The sequence below is a fragment of the Anguilla anguilla genome, chromosome 14, assembly GCF_013347855.1.
Source record: "Anguilla anguilla isolate fAngAng1 chromosome 14, fAngAng1.pri, whole genome shotgun sequence".
NCBI lineage: Eukaryota > Metazoa > Chordata > Actinopteri > Anguilliformes > Anguillidae > Anguilla > Anguilla anguilla.
The window spans coordinates 20,114,559-20,142,501 of NC_049214.1; the positions used below are offsets into that span (position 1 = coordinate 20,114,559).

The 27,943-nt window shown below is 40.3% G+C and overlaps 2 protein-coding genes and 1 long non-coding RNA gene across 10 annotated transcripts in view; 1 reads left to right on the forward strand and 2 right to left on the reverse strand.

Moving 5' to 3' along the window:
• znf532 (zinc finger protein 532) overlaps positions 1-16,692 on the reverse strand; it is a 20,582-nt gene extending 3,890 nt beyond the window's left edge. The window contains exons 1-8 of one of the 8 annotated variants that reach the window (XM_035391765.1): positions 16,247-16,692; positions 15,253-15,305; positions 14,657-14,734; positions 5,315-7,604; positions 4,829-5,010; positions 4,343-4,519; positions 2,403-2,565; positions 39-329 (exon numbers count right to left, since the gene is read on the reverse strand). In XM_035391765.1, the coding sequence (XP_035247656.1) occupies positions 39-329; positions 2,403-2,565; positions 4,343-4,519; positions 4,829-5,010; positions 5,315-7,579 (3,078 nt within the window). In that variant the 5' untranslated portion in view covers positions 7,580-7,604; positions 14,657-14,734; positions 15,253-15,305; positions 16,247-16,692. The other 7 variants (XM_035391766.1, XM_035391762.1, XM_035391763.1 and 4 more) reach the window with 7 other exon arrangements.
• Positions 16,693-20,611: 3,919 nt separating this feature from the next.
• On the reverse strand, positions 20,612-26,082 carry LOC118212364. Its single transcript, XR_004762207.1, has 2 exons — positions 24,976-26,082; positions 20,612-22,264 (listed from the first exon to the last, which is right to left on the reverse strand). It is a non-coding gene; the product is annotated as an uncharacterized LOC118212364 (long non-coding RNA).
• Positions 23,153-27,722, forward strand: grp (gastrin-releasing peptide). Its single transcript, XM_035390155.1, has 3 exons — positions 23,153-23,549; positions 26,517-26,762; positions 27,327-27,722. The coding sequence occupies exons 1-3, from the start codon at positions 23,399-23,401 to the stop codon at positions 27,332-27,334; spliced, it is 405 nt and encodes a 134-aa protein (XP_035246046.1). The 5' UTR covers positions 23,153-23,398; the 3' UTR covers positions 27,335-27,722.
• Positions 27,723-27,943: the final 221 nt, after the last annotated feature.

A 27,943-nucleotide genomic window follows, 5' to 3' on the forward strand; every position in this document is an offset into this window, starting at 1 on the left:
AAAGGTGAGCGGTGTGGTGAACAGTAAGCTGTGCTGACCTTGCCGTGCTCCCTCCTCATGTGGGAGATGTAGACTTCTCTCTGGGTGAAGAGCCGGTCACACTCACGGCACATCCATCCTGGATTGGCGGGTTTTTTGGGCAGGGCCGCGGCGTTGGCCCTCTTCAGAGGGGAGGGAGGCTTCTTCTCACCCTTCTCCAGCCCGTTGACCGCGCCCGCCTCTTTGCTATTGGGGCTGGGGGACATGGGGTTCGTGGGCTTGGAGGTGAGCGGCAGGTTTATGCCCAAATTTGGGGGGCCCTCAATGGTTTTCAGAGTCCCGTGCATTGACTGGAAAAAAGAGAAGCAAACAGATGGATAACTACATTTCATTGCTACTGCTTGAGACCACAGTCATTCTTACTGAATAGAAGTGGACTGTTTCTATGGACAATATATCATAAGCAGAGCCACAAAAATAAGAACATAAGAACATGACAATAAGTAATGATGAGAACCTTCAGACTACCTAGGCTTGTAATTAATCTACTGACTAGAGAGTATCCAGCACTGTGTAAAGCCTGGACTTCAAAAGCCTGGGTCTCTGACTGTACTCCATAAACTGGTCAGGTTATGTGTCCTAAAACATACTTCCTCATATCAGTTCAGAATATAGCTTGAGCTCATTTCCCCCCACGCCCCCTTGTTCTACTGAACTCAACCTGAAACATATACCGTCATTCGCATTGTAAATTGCTTTTATGATTTTAGAGCCCTCAAATCCTCACTAATCTATTTTTGCTAAGCCAGAAGAGATTAGGTTTTGTTGCCATATCCTTGTGACTTTTACATTCTATAAAACATTTTACTTGTTCCTCTTTGTACTGTTTCCAACAGCTTTCATGTCTTTTATTTATTGTGGTGCCCATAACCACACAATACTATAAATGTAACCTGACAAAGTAATTGTATATCATCAACATAACGTCCTTTGATTTAATGTGCTTCTCCTTTCTTAACTTATAGTTCAGTCCTTCGGCACCAAAAGTTTGACACTGACTATGTGGAACCATTTGTTAAGCAATCAACACATTGCATCTTCATAATCACACGTGATTCATTTTAGTCAGCAGCGTGTGAAGCTACAGACACCAACACATAAGAATATGGACTACAGTACTGCATTAAGATCTGTCCACATTACTGCAGGGTATATTATGTCTTTTTTTGAGCCAGAAATAAACACAACTAAAAAAGTAATGATACTAAATAGGCTGACATTTCAATCTACATATGCTGTTAAAATACAGTTTTTTGTATAAGCACAAAACAGAATATAGAAATAAAAATGTTAATGGCAATTTGTTTTTTTTTTAGTTCAGTGAAGCAGAGCAGGCATAATATTTTTGATTTTGTAACTGATTGTCATTATCAGTTGGCTAGCTGTCTCTTCTATGAGTCAATCAAATAAGCAATCAATAATTTATAGCCTTTCCTACTAAAATTGTGAAGAATTTGCTTTAGTACAGCTCACATAAGATACATACCTATGAATCATAGTTATAAAAAAAATTTACACAATAAAAATATAGCAAAAACAACAATGATTTATGTTTAGCTATAAGCTTAGTTACAACACACAGATATTATTATGAATGGCCTATGTGGTAATAAAGTCTTGAGAAGAGCAAATACACTATGACAGGGGAGGCTCAATGGAGCGACAGCACAAAATGGATGTAAACTAGCATGAAGTCACGGACTGGACAGCCTCAGGGTGGTATAATGGAAAAGTTCCGTTCCAGGTTTGAACACAAAGCACAAATAAATTTAAGCAACAGAAGGTAAATCATAACCAATAACTCTGGAGGCCGTGCGACAGAGTCACCACGTCACCGTACCGCAGTGCCATGCCATACTGCAGATCGATTAGATTGCCCGTTTTCTCGGCAATTGAAGGCGCTGGACAATTTATGTATTTCTTTGTGATGTAATGATAAACTGCAGGTTTTTTTGCCCGCAGTTGTACCCATCAATGGACCGTATAACAGGAAGATATTGTACTCTCACTTAAAGTAATCTTTATGAATGTGGTTGGAGCGTGAAACAATGTCAGCTCAAAGATGTACACCCTTATGCCAACAAACTTCTATTGGTCCTTAATTGTGGAATTAATCCTGTTCTTTTGACTGCTTACCACTTATAGAAATTATGGTGCCTACAGTGACACCTTGAGGATAAAGACTGAAATACCGGTTAAATGTTTCAAGTCCTAGAAACACTAGCAGTTAGCATGACATGTTGGATGTATTTGCTGAAGTATCTAATCTGAAAGCTAGACCTCACTCCAGTATGCAAGCCAGAAAACAATATTTTTGCTTGAAAATGAGGAGAAAGAGAAATAAATAAAAAGATTTTCCTTACCTTTATGTGATCCAGCATGAGCTGTTTTTGAGCATAATGCATGGAGCAGTCGGGGCATTTGAAGACAGACACTTTCTGATTGGCTATGTGTTGGTCAAAGTGGGAGTAGAGCAAAGTCTGCTGGGTAAAAACTGTATCACACATGGAGCACTTGTATATCAATCTGAAAGACACAAAACCGTAAAGCTGTCAATATTAACACATTGACTGGTGGGATTTATTTGAACTGGTGTTTTGACTGTCTTACACTACCACAGTTAATTCTGCTGCCCTAGTTTGTTATTATTTTCTACGTAGAGTGAGAAGCAAATCATGTTCATTTTTTTACATGAAAGAAAAATAAAGGCTGGACAGCTCAGTGTTAGGTATCTGAGAGATCCAGTTTTCATTTTGAGGAATTCTGAACTGCAGCTCAATGAAGTGGCCATATTTGGTTACTGTTGCATAGTTACATTTGTGCTGCTGTCTCATGACACCAAGTCAAAAAGCATAAAATAGTTTTCACTCCTTTTACAAACAGCATTTGATGATTGATTTGTCAGTCCTTAGCCATCAAGCCATGGTCAAATCAATTTCAGATGTGCATTAATACACACTGTACTGGAATCTCAAGAAGAAGTGGTGAATCGTATACATTGTAAGTGCATGAAAAGGTTCCCCCCGACAATAATCTTGAGAACGACACTGACTTTCGAGCCGAACAAGTGATGATCATATGATCATGGTGTGATGAATTACCATGAAAATATAATACGCCAATACATCTCTTTGCACAAAATTTTCTTAATAGCGGTAACAGTCCCTGCGCATAAGATAATGACTTTCTGTTTTCCTAATCATTGGGCTATTGTTTGAATAATACTATTTTCTCAGTCCAAGGTGCATTATCATTAAGAATGAGAAAATTGGCAAGCATAATGCAGATTAGCAAAATCAATGGCAGACAATTAGAGTAACAGGCCAGAATAATTCTTAAACTATTATTTAAACTTTAACTATTTCTATTCAATTGCCACAGTATTCCTTGCATGCTGTGACATTCAAAAAGTAAGCAAACACAAGGATTATTCAACTGCAAAATAACAAACTAAAAGTAGGCAGTAGGATTTTACTAAATCAATTCAAGAATGACAGTATGCACATTCAACAAACAATGTGTTTTGTCATATCAAATAAAGCATTAGTGAACAACATTTTCCCACAATGTGTTCCTTCCGTACGTAAGCAGTACAAAAAGAGTACCTTGTACAGAAACACCTGCTCTGGGGCCTAACAATTAATTACAGTGTGTTGAGGGACAAAATGAGGAAATAGTTAAAGGTCATGAAAGGTAAATTGCTTTCAGGTGAATCTACCATACATAATGTCATTTAACACCGAGTAATCCCAAAATGTCAGGTGATTTTGTCCTCCAAGTTCCATTTGAGTCAGAGTTATTGTAGCGGCTGTGTAGCATTTCACACGTGGCGCACACATAGCCCTATTAACTGTTCTTGCAGCTCTTTCTGGACACAACCAAGGGGCATTCAAACACTTAAATCTTCAAAATGAACCAGCTAATGTTAAGTAGCTTGCTAACGATTAAACAGTGAATCATAACAGTTAAAAGCCTGCTGGGTACCTAGTTAGCAGAGTGCCATTTATTTGGTGTACAAGTTTTGTTTACTTTATCTTTAGTCATACAAAACAACGTAGCTGGATGGTTGTTTTAGTGAGAGTTTTGCGTGATTGATCTGCTGCTGTTATGGCTTTGTTCTCACTACTATCGAAACAAAACTTTTTCTTTCTTGTTGCTTGCTCTTGAGCCGAATCTGGCTCTCACTCACTATGGATCCCTTAGCAGTACATGTCCATAACATTTCAGGGTAAAGCTGCATGTGTGAAAAGGGTTGTAAATATCATGTCAATCCTGGCTGAAAGGGAGTGTTGGTGTCACTCACTTGGGCTCTCCGATCTTAACCCCTGGGTGCTGCGTGTAGGCATGGGAGTGAGTTCCTGGGGCAGATTTAAATGCCATGGGGCAGATGGGGCATTTGTAGAAGATCTCACAGTGCGTGCCCTGGATGTGGGACTTGAGTGCAGCCACGTCTGCGTAGATGACGCTGCAGTGTACGCAGCTGGGGGAGGAAATGAACACCATTAGTCACATTCTGTCCTTTTCAACTGGGCTTATAATCACAAGGCATGGAAACATCAACCAAAAATATGAGCATAACTGTGACTGTGTTCAGCCACAGCTCATTGGCAATTTGAATGAAGCGCAAGTGCTGAACCTACTTCTAGCATGCTCAAACCTTGTTGTTCAAATGTAAGGAGAAGCAGTGTGTGCGTTTGGGAAAGAGATCCGAGTGGATTTGTTTCCTCGTGACTGGAGAGGAGGATGGTGGGAAGGGGGGGGGGGGGGGGGGGGGGGGGCGGAGACTCACCGGTAGCCCACCCTGCGGGTGTAGTGCAGGCAGTTCTTGGTGATGTGGGTCTGGAAGTGAACTGACCGGCAGATGGCTCCGCACTCTGGGCAGACGTATGGAGACTTGTGCTGGTGGATCCGCTGGTGCGACACAAAGCTGCACTGGTTCGGGAGCAGCATTAGGCAAATGCTGCAGGTTTTCTGTTTTATAAGATGACATCAGAAACACTTAATTAAAAGGACAGCTTTCTGAAAAACACTTATATAAAAAGATAATATATAACTCTTATATAAAGAAATTCTAAACCTTGCGTACAAACACTTTACGATGGGCTGTTTTATCTAAATTAACTACTCTTATTGAAGGACATAACCATGGATGAACCCAGGCAAAGAGACAGTGAGAGCATACACATAGAGAAACAATGGTCCACTTCATAGAACAAAGTGGAAACAAGACGGACACACACACACACGTACACATACATCATACACACAGACACACCTGTCCACTTGACTCCACTGCCTGTTGGTAGTGCATTGCTAGGGAGGCCTCGTCCTGAAACATCTCACTGCACTCTAAGCACTTGAGGCTGTGCCTGCAGAGCTTGGATGAGTCCTCGTCCAGGGGCATAGCAGCCACCACCGGGGCAGTGGAGGGGGCAGAGATCACTGTGCTGAGGATGCCAGGCACTGCCTTCCCCAGCGAGTTGTGGATGGTGGCAGTCGCCACAACGGAGGTGGGCGAGGGAGCGGCGATCATCTGGTCTGCAGGGATGGGCTTCAGGATTAGATGGGAGCACTGCATGACTACCCCCTTGTCCTTATGGCCCCGGGCATGGGAGAGAAGGCTGCACTTGTTGTAGAAGACCAGGTTCTTGGCGCAGTGGTTGCACGTGACCTCGATGCGGACGCTCCTGCGGTCATAGTGCTGGGTGAGGCTCTTCTCCAGGGCAAAGGAATCTCCACACTCCAGACACTTGTATCCACGGGAAGGTATGGAGATGCAGGCTGCCGATGGGGGGCTGAGGTTGGGCACATACACAGGGACAGGGTTGATGCTGCTCAGGACCTTGTTAAAGGCCTCGACCACTGAACTTTGGGAACTGGCAAGCACTTGGACACGGGACACCTTCTTAGGGGCCTGGGTGGTGATCATAGCCTGCTTGATGGGCTGCTGCGGCTTGGCAAGTACCTGGTGAAGCTCCGCTGAGGAAGCAGAGGTCTGAGGAAGGAGGTTGAGGTTGGTGAGGTGGACAGTCTTTGGCACAAGTTTGGCATTGGCAAGGCTGGAGGCGGGCACCATGACTGTCTGCTGCTGGATAGCATTGGCAGCCTTCAGGATGGCACTGCTGGCACTCTGCACAGAGGCAGCGGGGATGACGGTAGCTTTCACTGTGGTGTTGTTGGCCAATTTGAGGTTGATCACCTGGGAGCCAGCTGTCTTGACCGCAGAGACAGGCAGGAAGGCAGTGGCGACTGGCTTGATAGTCATCTGCTTGGTGACCTCCATTGCTGAACTGGCAGATGTCGTGACCACTGTGGTGGGCAGGGTGGTCCGGGATGGAGAGGAGAAAACAGACGTTGCTGTCGGGGAGGACAGGAGGGAAGAGACAACTATAGAGGTAGAGTCAGTCCCTTTTTTGAGGTCTTCGGGATCAAACACCGGCAGCACCCTGGTGACAGTTCGTTTGATCTGGCCCGACGATGTCTTTATGGTCTTGATCCGGACTTTGGGGATGACCGGCACGGAGCCTGTCTGAGAAGACGGCGAGCCCTTACTGCTGCTCTCGCTGGTGACACTGCAGGGGCTCTCAGGCTGCTTGGAGAACATCCTCTTGGCCAGCTCCAGGGCAGGCTCAGGCTCTGGGGTCTTATCTGTTACTCTGAGATTTTCTTTAGCTTCCTTGGGGGAGTCATGGGGGATTGTGTGGAGCTCAGTGCCTGTGGAGTCTGTTGTGGCTTTCTTTGCACTAAGAGCAGCAATAGCAGCAATGCACGAGGAGAGCTTTGCTGAAGACTTAGCCTTAGCTTGAGAGGCGCTGGACACATTCAGCCCTGCTGCATCCCCACTTTCCTTCCCCTCTAAAGATTTTGAAACCACCTCCTTAGGCTGCTCTTCCAATTTTCTTGGTTTCTGTAGATTATACAGGTTTAAACCACTCAAAGTGCTATTGTTTTCCATTTTAGATTTGTCAAAGTCACCATTTGCCCCAGGTTTTGACAAGATGTCAGCTGCTGCAACTTTTGATGTGTCCTCCTCTCGTTTGTTTGAACATCCTGTTAGAGGGTTTGACCTAAAACCCGGTAGGCTTTCCTGCTTGTCTGAAGGATCATCAACTTCGATTTTGTCATCGTCGTCAAACTCCTCTGCACTGGAGATGGGGCTGAACTGGTTGAATGAGGAGTTACTAAGGGTGAGTCCATGGCCTTCATCTTTCAGGGTCTTCCCACTGTCTTTGCCAAACCGGTCACTGGGTGACAACGAAAGGAACCCATTGTGTAGCCCGTTCCCCATAGAGGAGTGAATCTCCTTTTCAGCAAGCCCATGGTCACTGGTATCGATGTTGCGGATGTTCTTCACGATCACACTGACCCCAACATCAGGAGCTGAGGGTACATGGGATTCCTCCTCAGGGGGAACACTGTGCTTGAGCTGCCCCTCATGGTCGTCGTGGCCAGATTCAATTGCCACTTTGGGATCGACCATATCAGGAATGTCAAAGGCTGCAAGCAGGTCATCGAAGTCAGGAGTCTTCATATCACCCATGGTCTTAGTATGATATTGTATAAACCTGTATAAGACATAAATACAGAGAAGACTGTTGATAAGTTTAAGATGAAAATGTGAAAAAACTAATATTTAAAAGTCACAAATACTATTTTAGTCTGAACTGAATCACAGCTGCCAAGTATCCCAAAAATGATTTAGGATCGATAGTCAGGATCACTCTTGCTTTGCATGGTGTTGTACTTAGTTCATAGTTACAGAGCACAGCTGTAAAAATGGTCCCATTAAACATGTATAATTTAATTGGGAGAAAGACATTTCCAATCTATATTATGTTCTAACAGGATAGCGGAAATGAATTGGCTATCTCACGTCAGATAAAATTAGTGTCTTTTCAAAAATGTTCTTTCTAGTACAGAAAGAAGCTGGTAACATTATTTGCTCTGTCATCAACAAACAAATGTCATGTCACTGAAAATAGGCTGACATTTGGAACAAAAATAATTTTTCCCTCTAATGTATACCTTTACCTCTCAAAGCACCTGTGTCTGTTTCACATATGCTTCACAGCCGAAGCATACCAGAATAAACCGCAAATGACTCTGACAGCACACCAATCATGCACAGGAAACAGTGACTCCCTACATTCTCGCTAAACAATCTTGTCTGTTTGTGCATTTTATTTCATATTTATACAACACACTCTTGCATATCATTTCCTCTCTCACTTTTTGCCAGGACTTTAAGGCTGTCATAATTCATAACTTTATTTAAAAAATAATTCCATGGCTCATAATATTACAGCATTTAAAGAAATAATCAGTGGATCACTCTGCTCTTCATCAACTCCTGTCAGACACAAACAGAAATAACCCTGAGGCACTCTTTTTTTTTTTTTACATAATTACTTTCATCCAAATACCTCATATGCTTCAAGCCATTTCTGGTTGTTACCGCAAACTTTTTCCACCACATAATGTGTTTGAGTAAATTATTAAATAATATGTACGAGTGACTTGTGGTAAATGTACAGTGCAGCATACACAAAGGCCGCATTTAACCTCCTATACAAGTTTCTATTACTGTCAGAGCATGTGTAGGAAACATTCATTTAGAAGGTCAAATTGGAATATGATAAATGTCTGTATTTTCCCCTGCCAATCAGCTATGCGTGAGTGTTTGTATTGTTGGGTGCATTCAAAATTTGATCATAAAGCATACCTTGAGACTATACAAACATGTAGGTTATTAGTACACTGTTAACTTGAGTCTGGGGTCTGGACATTATCAGTAGTTCACTAACTGCCTATAGTTTACAAGATATCATCAGAGAGATGCATGCCTCTTCTCTGAGTGGTGCAAGATCAGGAGTAAACTGTGTGGCTTGTAATGTAGAAAATAGATAACTGGTGTAATATATACAATTGTAAATATCAGTCTGCACTTTAACCTCATATTGATAGCTTTATTTCAAATCCAATGTGCAAGAACAAAGATCCAAAACAAATGTCCCTGTCCCAATAATTTTGCATTTCGGCATTGTACATTTGTTCTCGTCCCAGTATGAGGGGCCTTCTTTGCGTATTTATATAGACCCCCTTGAATGAATGGAAAAAGTAGTTCTTCACGTAGATGCTAGTGGCCTTCTGCATTGCATTATGCACAATCTGGCTCTCCCTGTCAATAGTTATTAAACCATTCAAAATGGCCGGACCCCAAAATAAAGTTGGTTGCTTTGTAAAACAATTGATTTCCAATTCAACACATGGCCCCCTGCCAATGAGGAACAGTACTATTCACATGATAAATCCTACGCAGCGATGCATGTTAACAATGGAGCCTGACTTGGGGACACCAAGAACGACTATAAAATGGCAGCAAGGATTTTGCCTGTTAATGATAAAATGGCAAAGGTTTAGCCAAGGTTTCTGTGGGGTGCACCTCTTAATTTAGCAATGCTGGATTTAATAAATAACTACTGTCATCAGTGAAAGGATCACAAGCACCTTGTATGAGAACAGTCTTTAAAACCCTTGGAAATGATCATGATAAAACCATAAAAATAAAACCATTTTTATTTGATAAATTCTTAGATATCTGCAAATATTGCATTATTTATTCATTATTCAAGCAGTACATGTGACCTTATTTGTAAATTATCAGACAGTTTAAGAAGAGAACGATAACAATAGATGATGCTAAGAAAAGCTGACAGATGAGCAAATATATCTTTTCAAATGCAATTTGGCCAACGTGTCTTCAGCTCCTGAAGGGAAAGATGGATCCAAACAATTCACCTTAGTCAATAATGCAGGCTAATAATTATGCAGGTTAGCTGATGCACAGTTTCAAATAAAATGGATGAAGGTGTTAAAGAAAACACAGAAATCAAGACCTGGATGAAGGTCACATGATGACATTAACAATATGCAAGATTAAAAATGATTCTTAAGCTTTAAACAGCTACCATGCATCTGTTCAAATCGCATATTCACAGGAGGCCTATTCATTTCTACCCACAACAACCGAGACAAACACAGGCCTGCTGTCTACGTGCTGTTCTGCACTGGAACACCGAACGCCTGCACTGCGACGTGTTTGCACAGGCAATCCAAACCGTTTTACATTTTTATTTTTCCATCCATGGCAAGGGATTTACGGACTCACATCATTAGAGCTTCCTATGTTTCCCAGCAAAGATCCACTTTGATGATACCGTACACAAAGACAAGCAGATGCATATCCACAATAGGCGGCTGGGCTGTTTAGACTGAATGCAGGCAGCCATGGTCCCCTTTAATGGAAATGGTTAAAAGGCTGCCCTACGCAACCACAAAGCTGTACACCACATCCGCACTGCTCTCACACACGAGGCAAATGAAAGTCTGCACAGCACACGATGGGAGTGATCTGCAAGATGAGATGCTGTCAAAGAGGAAAAGAGAGTGAAAGAGAGAGAGAGAAAGAGAGAAAGAAAGAAAAGAGCTGTAGACCACAGATAGTTTAAACCTGAAGAGGAGAGAAAAGGCCTGGTACAAAAAAAAGTATGGCCAACACGAGCAAGAATGGCTTCTGACAGTGACAGATGAATGTTCAGCGTGCAGGCACAAAATGCTATGCCGGTGTAGCATCTGATACCCTTTTTTATCATCAACATGCTATTTTTTTTTTTTTTGCTTTCGGATGCACACGTGAACACACAAGCACTGCGGTTAAAACATGCAAATCGGCCACTCCTCACCCTCAGAGCTCCGGAACACTCTAGCAAAGCCACCTTCCTTCCTGCAACAGCACAGTCACAACAGCACCCCCCCTTCCAAAAAAAATTCCACTTCCCAAACCAGACCAGGCCCAAAAAGGGGTCATGTTACATCCACAGACATGGTGTGATCCTCTGTCATCCATTGCACCACCAGAAGACAGACAATGACCATCTGAGCCAGACTTCAGGGCGCTTCCCCCCTCCACTGAAGGCAAACAATGTTTTCTGACTGCAGAAAGTAACATACCCTGAGTGGTGTATCTAGTGTGCAACCATATTGTTTGGGATGGTACGTTTCTGCAGGCTCCTCTGCTATTTTGGCTGCCATGAAGCAGCTAGCTATCTTACTGTAGCACAGTGACTGCATTGTTCATGAGCCTCAGTCTGCCTCAAACCAGTTTCAGCCGGTTCCGGTCACCCCACATAAAGCCTTTGCTGCAGCAAGCCACTGACACACAGTGCCCATTTTCTGATTGCTTGCAGAGATCACAGCTGCTTTATAGTACTATACTGGTTCAATATCTAGACAATATTGCCTTAATGCAACATTAAGCTAATATTTGTGTCCAAGGGGGAAAAAGTTTAAAGAGATTGTATCTGATATTGACCGGGATTGCAGATTTTCTCCTGAGACAGAATCTGGCCTACAAAAAAAATTATAATAATCACATAACAATCCATGCCTATGGCAAAAACATACACATTCACTCCCTGTCAGGAAAATTGCACTTATTTCCAAGAACACCGTGCCTACAAGCTTGCGGGGTTAACAAAAATACAGCTCAGCTGTGAAGCGCAAAGTGCAATAAAATAAAGGTACCGTTGACTCGAACACAAAAACAATCAGCGAATGAGAATGACAAACAGACGCAAGGTTTCCGTTTAGAACAACACCGTGATCATCGGTCAAAAGGGGAGAGACACGTTTGATATAAAAGCAGCTGAAACTGGCCTTTTTTCCCCTGTTTCACTACCACTGTGTCTGAGACCATGCAGTTCTGCTGATCTGGGACTGTTTCTGGCCTGCTTTCCTTCTCTCTTCTAAGCCCCTGGTCCATGCTCTTTCTCCCACAGAGGATGAGCTTTGTCAATTAAAATCAGCTGCCACAATATAATCCCCTCTGGCTCTGGGCAACTGAGCATCTTGTCTGTGGTGAATGAAGTAGAAGACAAAGGCTGTGACTCACAACGCCCTCTCCCTCTCCCTTTCTCCTGCATGCACGCACGCACGTACGCGCGCGCACACACACACACACACACACACACAGGCAGGCACGTACACACAGAGCGTGGGTGAAGGAAGCAGAGCCATACCCTCGTTTGAATTTCCACTAAGAGAAGTCCTCCTGGAGAGCCCTCATGCACCAGAATCGACCCAGCCCTCATTTTGCACTCGCGCTGATTCTGCTTTACACATGCCAATTTCCACTCCAGATGCTGAACCGTTAATGGAGGAAGGGGGCAGTGTTACACAGCAGAATTAGGCCTTTTGTCTACGTGCGCACTGTGGGGTGAAGTATCTCTCCTGGCTATGGAGTCGCAGCAGCTGGCGCAGGAGAAAGACCCAAAAAAAATGAAACAGAGGAGGAAAAAAATAAGAGGAAATGTGAGAAGGGAAGGTAGAAGAAGGCAGGAGCTGGGCTCCTCCAGGGGAGTTTACGGACGGACTACAGCCTGGAAACCAGCAGTTTACTGGCCAGTGCTTTTGTGCCCCACAGAGCCGATTACAGACAATAGCCGCGAGCACAGACAAGGGTTCTGCGGCACGGCACACAGCTTGACCCTGAGGAGGCCAGAGTAGCAGAATTTAGTGCCTGGATCCACAGCTGCTTAGCCTTCCGTACGGGTAACACATTAAATCATTCTTTATGTGTAACGATCCAAAGTACTTGCGCTGTTAGGTAATACAATCAAGAAAAGATACAAACGTAGGCTTTTTTCTTGACCAAAAAAGGCAAACCAAAATAAGATGTTACTTTTTTATATACACAGTTTGCACTTCAATTTTAATTTAGGGAATTATGGCACAAAAGGCAACTAGAACTCTTCTCCCTTTTCAGCTCACCCCTGAACAAAACCATCACACCCTCTGCTCAGCCCCCACTCCAAGGCCTCCAACTCACTTCCATACACAGCGTCTCCAACGGCAGCAGAAATTTAGAGGAGGGAACACAGATACACGGCCTCAACGCTACATTCTCCCCCACTCAAATGCCATATAGCAGCACTCCTAATAACCATACATATATCTATATGCTGATAATTGTTTTGGCTATAAGGAAGATATAGTATAGCCAGAAATGCCAGGGGCATAACAACTTAGTCAACTGTTTTTATGACTGGTGGGCAGCCGAAAGCAAATCGCCTTGACCACAAACTGAGAGTGCTTTGTTTTTCTTTGAGTAAAAGATGTGGAAAGATTGGTGTGAGGTTACAATCCAAACTGGGACCAATCTGGCTATTTACACAGCTGAAGAATTGTGGAAAAAAAAGATTTCTAGCACTAAATAACCTAATGTTTACCAGAAAAATGTAGTATAATTAGAACATTCTCAGGGTTATAAGGACATACATAAGCCATTCCAAGAAAAACAAAGCCAGGATGCAAGACTCAAAATATACATTTTCGCTAGATGATCTGTACCTCAGCCAAGTTCTGCTCCTGAAATACAGAATTTTATCCTCTTCCTTAAGCAGCAAGAACATTAAGCATGAAATGAAATGAACTCAGCATCATAAATGATTAGGGTTCATTTCATGTTCCACAAAATAAGTGTTGAAGGAACAACAAATCCTAGTTTCTTTTGTCAGAAAAGTACTACAAAAAGCATCACGAGTACTTGGAAAATGGTGAGTCAATGGCCTAAAATACAAGATGTTCAATGTATGGCTTATGAATGAATAGCGCATAGGCCTATATAATAAAGAGATACTTGATATTGGGACAGTCAACTGATAACAGCCATCATCAAATAATGAGAAAACCACTTGATTTTTTACTTGTACCATTTATTGTTAAAGATTTAGAAAACTGTCATTTTTAATGCAAGCTAAAAATTGGTCTAACAATAGTTAGCTTGTTGGTAGTAAATTTTCATATTACTAGAGATCCTGTCACAAACCAGTAGAGTTGGAAAGTTATTATCAGCAAGTCACCCATTTAACTTTCTTACAGGTTCAGAAAACCAAACATACATTATAAGTTACTGTCATAATTTGTATTAGGACTTCCGTGACAGTACTGTAGGTAAACACCATTCTGTAAATATTCCAATAAGCAGCATAAGAAACAAAAACAAACAAAAGGTATTTCCTTAAAAGATCTGCCAAAGCTGCTCTCAGAAATCAGTTAAACGATGTACAGGCAGCTCACAGGAATGCATTGTGACAAATCTAAGGCTTTTCATTGGCTGTTGTGACAACATTTTACAATGTTTACATTTTACAAAGTATCAAAATTTGACAGGAATACGACATCCCTATCACAAAAACTGTGAGCAAGAACGTGTTTTCTTTGCTGTTACAAATCAAAAGTACAGCAACACTGAATGATGGGTTTGTGCCACTGATGAACATACAAAAACTTCAATAGAAGTTACCATTCGCTTTTGGACAGCATCACAAAGCAAGACTTAAATTAGTCCAGTTTGGTCAATGAGGAAGCAGAATTCGAGACAACCCCAAAAGGAATCTAACAGTTACTATCGTAAACACAGCCCTATTCAATCATCAAAAGCACAACATTCCATGGATCAAAACCGTAAGTATGAACCCCTGTGCACGGCACCTGTGGGGACACATTTGGTTACTTCGTGTGCACATTGTTACTACCTCGGTCAGAACCTTAAACTCACCTGAAACGTCAATACAGTAGCTCCAAACAAATCACCTGCCCAACTGCCAGTGCCCTGTAGTAACAGGCCTTCTGTGACCTGCAAAGAATCAGAACAAACCTTACCATAAAATCATTCAGTTTATGCAGGTTAGATGCAGAATATCTTCAGCAAAATAAAATGATGCGTGTATATACATATACATACACACACACACATATACATGCATGCATGATGCAGTTTACACTGTCTAATACTGCTAATACATTAAACAGTGACCCAAGGATAAAAAAAACCTCAAAAGCTGCAAATCTATCTGCTGTTTGATTGCACAGTGATAGGATGCAGAAATTCATATAGAAGACAACGATGCAGGAGCCTCCTGCCCAGTTATTTCTTATAGAATATGCTCTGCTTTCCACACTGGAATGACACTGCTGCAGATGCCCATCAGGCCGAAACCATACATCAAACACGTAGGTGATCGAGGCAAAACTGAGAGGCACCTGAGTAATTATGAGAACATGCCCTCAGATACATTAAGCGTGCAATGAAGCTGATAACAGACACACACACACACACAAAAGACAAAGAGCAAGCATAAATTTGCTCCCTACCTGCTTAAGATGCACTGACGCTGTCAGGGGTGTCACTCAGCAAGAGGTGATATCTTATTGAGAGGAGGAATCTCGTCACTGGGTGACCAGTTCAGGCAGACAAAACAGTAGAGAACTGCCATGACCTCATCACCAGGTTTATCCATCAGCATATTTACTCAGTGCCTAGTACAACAGATTTTTTTTTTTTTTTTGATAATGGAAGGGTGTCTCAAATAAAAGTTTCTCAGTTTCAGTATTTCACTAAACCAGAACCAGCATATTCAGATTATATGTGTAACATACAAAACAATAAGACCTCGGGTATATTGCGTTCCTCCTCTGACAGCAGCAAGACACCAGAGAGGGATGCCCACCCCCAAAATGTTGAATGGGCAGTCACGTGACGTGATATGCCGATTTATGTTATATAAAACCCCACAACAAGTCGGGTACTTATATCTAGCAACAGTAAACTAAAGTTGGGCTCATGTAACCATTGATATCATATGTACAGTAAACACTGCCGTCGTTCTTTCCAGTGATGCACCTTTAAAAGCACTGCTGTCTATAACCATGGTTCTTCTTCCATACCCAGAATTCACTTCGTCGTAGCTTTCTCCGTAGTCGCTCGGTATTTGTTAAAGTGTTACAATATAGAACGTTTCCCAAGGAATCTTACGAAAGAAGGACATGATCAGTCCTATATCGCGTGTTTGTAAAATATAAATGTAGATATCGCACGTCTTTGTTGACATTTTATGAAGAATAACTGGTTGTCATTCCCATCAGCCATCGCGGTCTGACTGCAGACAGCCTGCGCTGCTTCTCTGCTTTGCCCATTAAAATATGATCTGTACTGATTATGACATAAATGTGCAAAGTACACATGCGCGGGCGAATCAACGCAGCCAAAATGCACATGGATCATAAACGTGTTAGCATCAATTCTTTAGCTGGGGTTGTTGAACGGAAATGCTGTTTTTAAAGGAATTCTGTCCTTTGGCACACTTACCCATCAGTCTCCGCGGTCTTGCCGAAGCCCTGGGTTACGCATATCCTTTCTATCAAATATGATTTGCAACTTTCCCTTTTCCCCTCTGATTTTAAATTCAAAAGGCTCTGATCGTGTAAGGACGCATATATTTATTCACAAATAAACAATAAATTATTTGGACAATCACTTAAATACCGTATCCGTGTGGAGATTTATCCTTTCTTTCGGGCTACCTTAGCGGCTGCATTAAGACTCCAGTATCTGCCCAGTGTTCGCAGCGTACTTCCCATAAGCCTTTGCTGTGAACCCGAATAGTTAACGAAATGGTACAGCACGAACATGTTGGTCCCCACGAAAATGTACTGATTCTTTGTGCATTTCATCTTACGATTTAGATTGATATTGAGGGGGTACTGCATATTTAAAATACCCGTGGAACAGGTTGTCGCTCAAGCGCAGGCGTCTGTTCATTCCACCACGTTCAATTTCATAGTCTCTGTTCACTCACCGTGCAACTTCCTTTTTTTTTTTTTTTTTAACTCTGAAAGTGATTTAAACACTGATTTAGATTTTTCACATTTGGCAGTGTGACATAACCAACTTTGTTTTGTTTAAAATATTATGTTCAGTAAGGGAGATATGATGATCTTTGGTGATGCTTCATGTTACTGCCAAACAAATGCTTTGGCAACATACAAATGGGGCATTATGTCTGTTGCATGTAAATATTTGATCTTATAACAAATTTATAAAATAATTAGTGATATAGCTTTATAGTCAATAATTAACTAGTTTGAAATCACTGGAGCAGTGCTACACCTTCCTGCTAGAGGACAGAATTGCATCTTGCTCCAGTGCACAATGAAGCAAATTGTTTGGGAGGCAAAGAAAAATGGCCAAAGGTGGACTTCTATGAAAAAGTATCCAAATCTACAGTTAGGTGCTAGCTCCAGAAGGGCCACTTGCCTGAAAAAAAGCCTATGTTGAGGGCAAAAAATAAAAATAAGTATCTGAGGTTTGTTGAATCGCACTTGAATGTTGATTGTGGATATGGTCAGATGACATCCACTGGATGAAGGATGCTTATGTTGCAAATAATGATGAAAAATGTGCTGGAACTTTTAAGGGATTGTTTAACATTTACCGGTCCTGGAACTGTTGTTCAGGTCAACTGAATATTGAAGTCCAGCATGTACTGATATATTTCAGCCAAGAACGAGGTTCCCACTGCCAGGAGGCTGAAACCTGGCCACAAATGAATCTTTCACCAATGATCCCAATCATACCTCAAAACCAACCAAGAAATGGTTAACTGACCAAACAATTATTGTTTTGCAATGACCTTCTCAGTCTCCAGACTAATGACTGTTACAAAAATATGTGGTTTGTATTAAAGTGGGCAATACATAAGAGCAGACCAAATGTTCTTATAAAATGGTCTATGGAGGGATTAGTAAAGACCTCTACCCCCCAACCCACCCGCAATATTTTCACCTTTCATAAAACATTATTGAAGATGACTCATTATTGTCATTCTTGTCAAGGGAGATGAAAGAAGTAATGATAGCAGTTGTGTAAATATTTGTGACATATTTTTGACCAATAAATATATAACTTTAGAAAAGTGTTATTTTGCTTGATTCCTCTGAATCATTATTACAGTAGAATGCGCTTTTCCTGTGAACATTTTAATTTTGTTTATTTAAGAATTTACAACAATGAATAAAGAAAGAACAACTCTGTATGACCACATTGCATATGCTGTATAAAAATCCACATTTCAAGATATATTTACATATTGTGAGCAATTGTAAACATATTTATCTGAAGGTAGAGAAATATCATTAATCTATCTATATTTTATATTTTCTGAAAAGCAGGGAGCTCTGCAAATTTTCGCCATGTTATGTATGTTACTTACGAAATGAGATTCAAGTTATGGCTATAACAGTACGAAAACACAATGCATTTTAGGTTGTGGAATGAAAGTCAAAATGTCATGACATTTTATATTAATCTATTCACACAATTCATTGACAGCACGTCTCAATTAAGTGTGATTTCAATGGGTTTCTGCTATTAGTCACACGGAAATGCTAGCCTGTGAAAGCAAGAAAATCTTTTTAATTATACGTAACATCCTTCAAGACTACTGTGAACTGCTGTAATTTAGCCTCTCCTGAGAAGTTGAATCCAGTCCACTCACTGTAATGTTATATGATAGTCTGCAATTCGATCGTTTTCCTGGTGACATTTGGCATTGCCACACAGACTGAAAGGGGAACCTCTTTCATCTGAGAACATATTCTGTCTGATTATTGCTGCTGCATTTTTAATATGGAGGGATTCATATTAAGAATCTTTAAAAACGCCCCTTAGCTCTGTATAGCCAGACTAAAAATGAGTAAGCAAAACCAGATAAATTTTTTGCTTCTTTGTTTCTTTAAAAACCGGGATCACTTTTCAATAGCCAATTCAAGCTTTTCACAAGCTGTGGCAATTTGATAGTGCAACAACATTCTACACATACTGCAGTTGAAAGTCTATGCTGGCACAGAGACATAAAAGGCTCTTTACTACCATCTAGTGGTAGATTGTTGGCAGCAGATGGTTGCAGAAGCTATATTCAACAAGTGAAAATGTTTTATTGCAGCGTACATATATGATAACCACACAGATCAGGATTCAAATAGTAATGTCTGCTCTGTATGGCCCAGCTAATATGTAACTAGTTAGTTTTATATCTGCATAATTTTAAGAATGTCATCAATAAGGAAAATGTTCATGGCACTAGATGATGTTCAGCTGAAGTTTAATTAGATTTAGAATTAGAATTCGATTAGATTTCAATTAATTAAATTTTAATTGAATTAATTTGATCAACCAGAGTATCAAGTGGTGTATATCAAGCACTTTGGGCTAATTTTAAGACTGGGGTGGAAGAAATACATTTTGGAAAATGATTAGGAAAATTGATAAAATGTCAACTCAAGACAATAAAAAGACAAAGCCTTCATATAGACTGGGTTTAAAGGAGGGTCAGCTGCACTGTTTAGTAACACTAATTAATGTCTTTCACTGTTGACATCTGGAAGCATGTAGGTACCTGGTGAACTGCTAGGGCATACTGATACAACATTGACCTTAGCATAATAATCACCATTTATACTGGTGTAACTGTGTTGTTAAGCTCTCTACTCATTGTCCTGATGGCCCTGGATCACTAGCAAATTTTGGAAACTAATTTCCATTCTGGAACTGTGTCAAGGGGACTTGCAAGTAACACATCCCAAATTGATGGAGAATGTTGCAGCTGACACAGATTTGTGAAAAAAGATGGCGACAGACATTTCTTCGATCTCCTGTCCTTTTGCCTTTCAACTTTTTTTTTCTCTCGGTAGGGGACAAATAATCAAGCTTTGGTTACCTTTGTCCACAGTTCACACACATTCAATTCGTATAATCCTCAGATGCATCTAATGGCAATAGCAGGGAAGACAAAATGATGAGCGTGTTATCTTCTTGAAGTTATCTCAATCAGAGGTCCATATAGCTGTATCATTTCCCAGGGATGTTACTTTCTCAGAGCCTCAATAGGGGCATAGTTGACAGGCTCCTGTGGGGGAGGATCCATGCATGAACACTGTAAATTGAATAACATGCCTAAATCTCCTGAAGCTTAAACGGCATACTGTAGGCTACATATTCCTGCTCTTTGATTGGTCCTACCTGTAGAATCACGGGAGACAGTTCTAGGCAACATTAATTTGGGGCTAATTGTCTTAGCAGTCAGGATGGATTATCTCCACTATCTGCAAGCTTGCTCAGTCTGTGGTAACCTCAGATTTAAAAAACTTACAGTATAACAGGTTGATACATTCTGATGTGTGAACTCCTGGCATTCATTAAACATACTGCGTATATCTTTCAAATGCTTATTTACACATATTGGTAATGGCTAAAACACTGGTGGTGCTAATTTGGTGGACTTACCAGCCTTATTCAGTGTGGTTGCAAAAAAGGACTATTAAGGACATAAACTATTTTCTTTGATTTCCTATGGATGATGCAAGTTGATTTGAGAACAAATGATAGCCAGTACTGTAACATAAAAAATGATTGCAAGAATGGTCGGAAACAAGTGATGGCGGTATACAAAAATGCATGTGTAATGATGTAAATAGAGACCATGGGAAAACGAATGAAATGGCAAAAGAAGTTTTTTTCTAGACACAAAGATTCTTTAAAGGTCTTTTGATCTCTCAAGTCCACACCATGTTTTAAAATGTCCATTCTACTGGATGACTCACACATCTGGCCAACTTCCAAAGCAACCACTGTGATTTGCCCTGATGGGGAAATTACAAGATGACTCAAGTGCAATTAAACACAATCTAGACCTTTATTCGTGGAGATTCAATGAACATTCTGAAATATATATTCTGAATACTGAATTGGTCTGCAGACAAATAAGGACATATCATTTTCAAAAATTGATGCAGTAATGCTGACAGAAACATAATCATCCCCTGGAATATATTACTTGTGGTTCTTATTTTAATAGCACAGGTGCTCAGTCCTACAGTATGTCAGCTGTAGAAAACCTCACACAATCACAATGTAGGGCTTAACAAATGTTTACATACTGCATGATGTCTTCGACCCCAGATGCATTAAACCATGCATTGAACCTTATTCTGCAAACACCATGTTTTGGCCAATGAGGAGCACATAAATGCATCTTTCTAACGCTCACCTTCCTCCTCAGTGGCTCTCAGAAGACTGACAGTGCCTAAGAGGCATATTCGACCTTGTCATGCCAAAGGTTACCTGGTGTCCATGTTGTTGCACAGAAAGGGATTACATTAGGAGACTTCTCTGTCAACTCCCCAAACTCCCTACCGTCCTATCATTTATATCAAACAGCTTGTCCCTACATTTCAAACCATGTTTAATCATTTAGACTCACACTGTTCTTATGTAAAAGTGTCAGCCAAATTAATGAACGTTTGTTGTTGATCTTTTCATCTTTCCACGGAGGATTGCCCAGCAATATCCCTGCCACCTCAAACACATTACATAACAGCACTCCTTCATCAGATAACTGAAAGCTGTGTTTCTTGAACACCATGTCTGAATAATGTACAGTTATTAAAGCTCACACTCAGAAAAACAAAAGATCTAATGCAAGCTGTTTTGTTCTTCTGCCCCAAGTACAAAGATCAACAAATTATTCTGGTGCATTTCATCACAGCATTTACCGCTTGGTCTGCTCGGTCCATTGTGCACAGTTTGTTTGCTGGTCACTGTCCATAGCACCCATTGTGATTCACAGATGAGGACATTTTGCTGTTGAAATCCCATTACAGTGCATGAGGCAATGGTTGTAAATTGGGCTGTTGTGTGAACAAGAGGGACATGAAGCAACCACCTTTCACATACAGTAAGTTGATACATGGCCACAACTAAACAGTCTTGTAGCAAGTATTCCACTGCGCAAATCAAAAGATTGTAGCAAAGGAAAAAACTATTACTCACATATTATTTTCATAATTTCCGGCTCTTTGTTAAACTGATCACAGCTTACTCCTACTTTCCTATGCAAGGCAGGATTTTACAGAAAAGCTTTTTTTAAGTTATACATTTTATAAAGTAGTCACCTTGCACTTGGATACAGAGGACAGAAATGAATTCTATTCACAAAGAGGTTCCCTTTGGAAAAACACATAATGCCAAACACTTGAGCGCCATTTTCTTCATGTCTTTTGATACTTGGGTATTTTCCTGACCCAGTGCAATGATCAATACCATAAACAATGGGATATGGTAAAATCCCAGCCCATCACAAGCTTCCGTGTAGTTTTTTACATCTTATGAGTAATTTATATAATTACAGTTGACCCTGGTTGGCATGGTGGTGCAGTGGGTAGCACTGTTGGCTCACAGCAAGAAGGTCCTGGGTTTCTGTGCAGAGCTTGCATGTTCTCCCGGTGTCCATGTGGGCTTCCTCAGGGTACTCCGGTTTCCTCCCACAGTCTAAAGACATGCAGGCCAGGTTAATTGGAGTATTTAAATTGTCCTTAAGTGTGAGTGTGTGAGTGAATGGTGTGTGTGCCCTGCAATGGATTGGCAACCTGTCCAGTGTGTATTCCTACCACTTGCCCAATGCATACTGGGATAGGCTGAAAAGTCAGGGAGAGTTTATTTAATGACCACAATATTTAGGGACCACAGGGAGTTACAGTTTATTCTGACAAAAAGGCATCTTGTCAGGAGAGCGTCTCTGTCACTACACTGGCACAAGGTTTTTTTTTTTTGTTTTTCTGGTTGATCCATAGGGAAGACTGCACCCTCCTCGTCTTAATCTGCAATAATATCTCCCACCCAATTGCTAGCCAAACCCAATCAATGAACTGCACCTAGCTTCAACACCTGACAGAGCGACATCACCAAGCAGGATGACTGCTGTAGCTTTTACCTCTGGAGATTTTTTTTTACCTTTTACCTTTGGAGATTAGTTTGCATATTTTGTGTTGTCAAGCAAAGATATTAATTTCTGACAATTCCTTTTTTTCTCCAGGATGATGGCAGTTGGTAGCTTTCATTGATATAAATGTAGCACTTTGGTACATTATCTTGTCATCAAATGTTGTAATGAAATGTAACAATCAAGACATCTCCAAATGCTACAGCTCAGGGAAAGCAATTAACTATCTACCAATATGCTGGGTTGTAAACTGCATCAGGGAAAAGAGCACGTCATTGATAATGAAATAAGGCTGACATCTTATGATCTATGTTCAACAGGCACTCAGCGCCAATAAAGAGTAGTAATAGCAGGTTGTTCTTAATCTGTCCATTAAAAATTTCATTCAGCAACGTGTTATATTCCTGAAAGGCTTCTGACGTAAAAGCTTCTAGGGGGCATTTAAATTTTATTCTATCACCTCCTACCAGCGTATCACTCTGACACTGCCGATGGAGCTGAGCAAACAAACCAAGTTCACGCGTCAGGATTGTTAAGTTACATTTATTGTTTCGTCACGGCTTGTTATAAATTGAACGGGGAAATAAGTACACTTGTAGTGAGTGCACCATCTGCAGGACCAATAAAAACTGGAAACTGATAAAGACTCCATCGCATTTCTAGTGGCGCTTCTCTCTAGTACCATGGGCGCAGAATTTCTTATGTGGAAATACAGACCTGCGCTTTTGGTCACGGTGCTATTTTTTGTCGTCTTTAAGATGCACTTAACTTCAACTGACAACAGTGTTGCACCTGTTGGTAAATTATATACCAGAGGGAATCACTGGGCAGTAGGTAAGATTTATTATTATTATTATTATTATTATTATTATTATTATTATTATGCTAGTCAAATTTAGGTTAAATAAGGTGCTTGCCAAGTTATAGCCTACCTGTTACAGCAGAAGTGTGTCTATTAGCCTAAAGAGGGATATTGTTATTATTATTATTATACTTGTTTTTTTATTGCTGTATCGTTTTAGATTTGTGTAATTAATGAGTTAGTCAATCAGCACTCGGGGAATAGAAGCAGTAGACCTCGCTCAGGTTCTATGAAGACAATGAAAACCAAGAACCAGGTCGAACTGTTTCAGCAGGACATGAGCGGGAAGCAGCTGTAGGCTGTTATTATCTGAAATTAAATGTAGGAGATAGTCGGTATAAATGTAATAGCTTTTGGATTTTGCCCATTAACTCAGAAAATATTTAGCCTATCATGGTTATTTTTACGTCAAACAGCATTGACATGTCAGTAGTCACTATCATAACTCAAGGGAGTTGAATACAATTGATACAAGTACAAGCAGTCCGATGTTACATTCGTTCGAGCTAGTCGGTAATATAACATTGGGGCGGTGCGATTGTAACAGTAGGCCTAAATTAAAAGCCCCTATAACATGCGTGTGGACGTTTTTTCTGCGCATGCTAATGCTAATCAAAATCAAGGAAACACATTTCTAGTGGTAACTTGAGTCCAGCCATATCCTCAGATTATGAAGCATGTTGCTTAATTTATGGAGAGAAAAAAGACTGCACAAACATTGATGCACTCGCAGCTTCGTCACATAGGTGAGCGAGGTGAAGTGCTAAAAACATAAAGTGAGTCCTGGCAAATCGATTAGGAAAACTGTTGTGTTTGTTTCTTAACACCAAGGTACAACTGTTAATATCCTATATTAAGCTGCTATGCATACGAATCTGGTGTGTGCTTATTATAAACACCAGTGACCTGGTGGCTGATTATTTTCCATTAACCACTTGGAGCATTCAGAAGATGATGCTATGTCAACCCAGCAAAGGAATTAGCTGAACGCCTTTAACATTAAACTTTGAACTAACCTAAAAAGTAAAACGCGTCGATGAGTACAAATCATTTCTTTAAGAAATATTAAATACAATTTAAAATACGTAAGGTCTCTCAAAATGTACAGTGCTTGTAGATTGTTTACAACATCTTCAAATCTGAAGCTCGCTCCGTGACCTCCCTGGGTACCAAACGTTTCGTTTTCTCTTTAATGGCATTCCATAAACATATAACAGTACAAAAATACGTCGTTTGTTATATCTGATGCGGCATAATTGTAACACCTGGATATCATTTTTGTGATCATATAGCAAGCAATTCTCGCTAAAACTGACTCAGAAAAATCATACAAATTTTTCAAGGACAGATGACGACGTATTCAAAAGATTCTTTCTACCGGAACAGATTTTTACTTACCTCGCTCAAAAACATATTTTTAGAAGTATTTCCCTTGAAGGTTGTCGAATTGCTCTGTTATTTTGGCACTCGGTAGAGGACGTAATTACCCGTGTGCAAACTTTCAATGCCTACTGTAGCAATGCCTGCTGTGTACAAAAAGTTAATGACCGTGTTACATTCATAATTCGTTATATTTACTGGCTCTCCCCTTATGTTGCTGAAAAATACATGACGAATTCCACACAGCCAGAGTGGGTTGACAGTACCAGGCGGCTATTAGCAGACTGGTTTTAAAGGGCAAAACTGATAAACGCTCCAAGTTTGGCATGGATGACTACACAGCTTTTAAAAAGGTCGTACGTATAACGTCAGTCTAATATTGCATGTCGAGGAATGCATTCCAGCTATTTGCCTAGAAATGTTTATGTGTGTGCCGGTTTATTTTTATGATGGGTAGGACAGAATGGCAGCTACTACTTTCATTGATAAATCGATTAAACTTTTTGGACAATAAAATAGAGCATTTCATGTTACTCTAACTTAACCTTAAATTTAACTTGTATTTAGCCAGTTTAGTTTTACTGAGATTAAAATGACCAAGAGAGACCAGACAAGATAAGCAGCAGTGCAGTTTACACAGCATGTAGAAGTTTACACAACAGCACAATACACTGGACAATACAAACACTAAAATATAAAATTCTGTGGGCAAAACCCCTTTCAATCCTCAACAAAGTTATCATTTAGTTGGAACTGAGTAAAATAGCGCATATAGTTTTAAGAGTTTTCTGTGGGTTTTTCTGTGACCATTACATTCTTTTTCCTTTCTCAGTCCCCTTAGCACTGAAAATCAAATGTGTGTAATGGTAAAATTGTGGACAAAAAAGGAACTGAGATATGACCAAGCCTGTTGTAAAACACAATTGAAAAACAGTGGCAAACTATTGCTTTAATCTCTGTACCAATTTGTAATGAGGTCCAATTTGCCATAGAGTATAATAACTTGCAGTGATGGATAAGATGTTGTGCATTTGCAATGAACTTTAAAGCTCCTTTGTAAACTGTGACCAAAGTTTTTAATACATATGCTGATTCCTGCATTTAGAAATGTCACCATAGTACAGAACTGAAAGGATAATATATTAGACATACTTATTGGGCAACTAAGGGTCATACCCCGTCTCAACACGTATAAAAATGAGACTTACAATAAGGCTGGTAATAACATCAGGGTAATGTTCATGGGAGGGTATTATTTGCATGAAAAGACTGAACGGCTTTTGTAGGGCAAACCCACAAAAGCCTATTTCCCTTTGTCCGGAATCCTTTTGTACTCTTTTGACAAAGTGATAATTGTCATGTCATTTTACCTTTTTATTTCAAAACAGGAATAACACATTAATGAAAGTTTAAAAAAAAGTGAATTGTATCACAGATCAGTTGTTTAGACTGCATGTCAAGGCCACTTTACATGTAATAAGGAGCTGTCATTGACCAGTGGTATAGGATCACAGGCCAGGGTTTGCTCTGAGTTTGTTTCTCACAGTGATTTCTTACAGGACACCTCATGGGGAAGAAGAGCACAGGGTCAGTGGCAAGCAAAAGAATCAGTTACCAGCCTCTGCAATCTCCTGAAGAAGACGAGCAGCTGAACTCATACTCACAACCATCCAGTCTGGTCAGAGGCCTCATCAGGGTCCTGACTGGGCAAGAGAGCCGGACTGAGGTAATCCCGCACAGGGAATGGCTCTGGACAGGAAGAGAGAGTGGGAGGAAAGACGAGAAAGACAGGACCCATGACAGAGGTCAGTGCACAGCACACGTCTGATGAACCTTTGAGAAGAATCTTCAGTTGAAGCTCCTGCAGTCATAGATATCCCTTTCATATAGATACAGATATAACCCATGAATCTTTGCCTGAATGAATCTTTGAAAGTTGAGATCTGGTTGTTAAAATGGTCCTTTATCACAATTTACCTTTCGTTGTGCGATACAAATTTCCCAGAATCAACAATCCATAACTTCATGTTTTATGAATCAAGTTGGGATTACAAAATATACTGTTTGTAGACTCCAGTTGTTTTCTGAAATGGGTCTAATATTTTCTGAAATGGACAAACCTGATTAAAAGAGATTTGAAACAGAAAAATTTTGCGTTCATGCCAGAGTGTTTTTCTTTTTTTTTGGAAAGAATGGGATTTAATCCTTCCACTTTGCAGCCAGACAGCACTTTTAAATGGCAAATTTAAAGAAGTATTAAAAGCGTATGATTTTAGTTTCACTGTATGCACAAGAACGCGTGTAATCAGTGATAGTTAAATGATTTAGGTGGTTGTCAAATGTGCTTTCTGCATTCTGTTTTTCTGTAGGCAACTGACTTCCTGCTAGAAGCTCTCAGCATGAAGGACAGCAACTTTAGCTGAAGATAGGGGTCCTGTTAAAAACAAGCCTTTGTAAGCATTTTATTTAAGACAGTAGTACCTGCCATTAACAAAATTTGTCTGAAACAAATTGGATTGTATGTCTGCCTTTGTTTTTTTTGTATTTATATTTTAATAGCCCATTCATGTTATTTTTGTAATTGAACACTTCAATAGGTCCACTTTATGCTATTTCTGTTACTGATATCTATATTATACCAGTCATAATCTCTATATTTTAATATACAGCAATACTTGTGTTTTCTCCACCATAATATTTGTTACTTTTTACATAAACGTTGTATTAAACATATATAATAAATTGAAACTGTTTGAATAGGCGCATTGGGCATCAGAGGGCTTTCATTTTGAGGACTTTGTTTGTTTTCAAATCTTTTGCTTGTACTGTAAAGACATATATAAAACAATATGGCTGAAAGATAGAAATGACAAGATGGTGCTTTTTCTTTAATTTGTTAATTTGTGGAGTACACATGATGTGAAGTTCATTCATGTTCCCATAAAACAGAACTCTTTCACACCACCAATCCTGAAAAAAGACACTA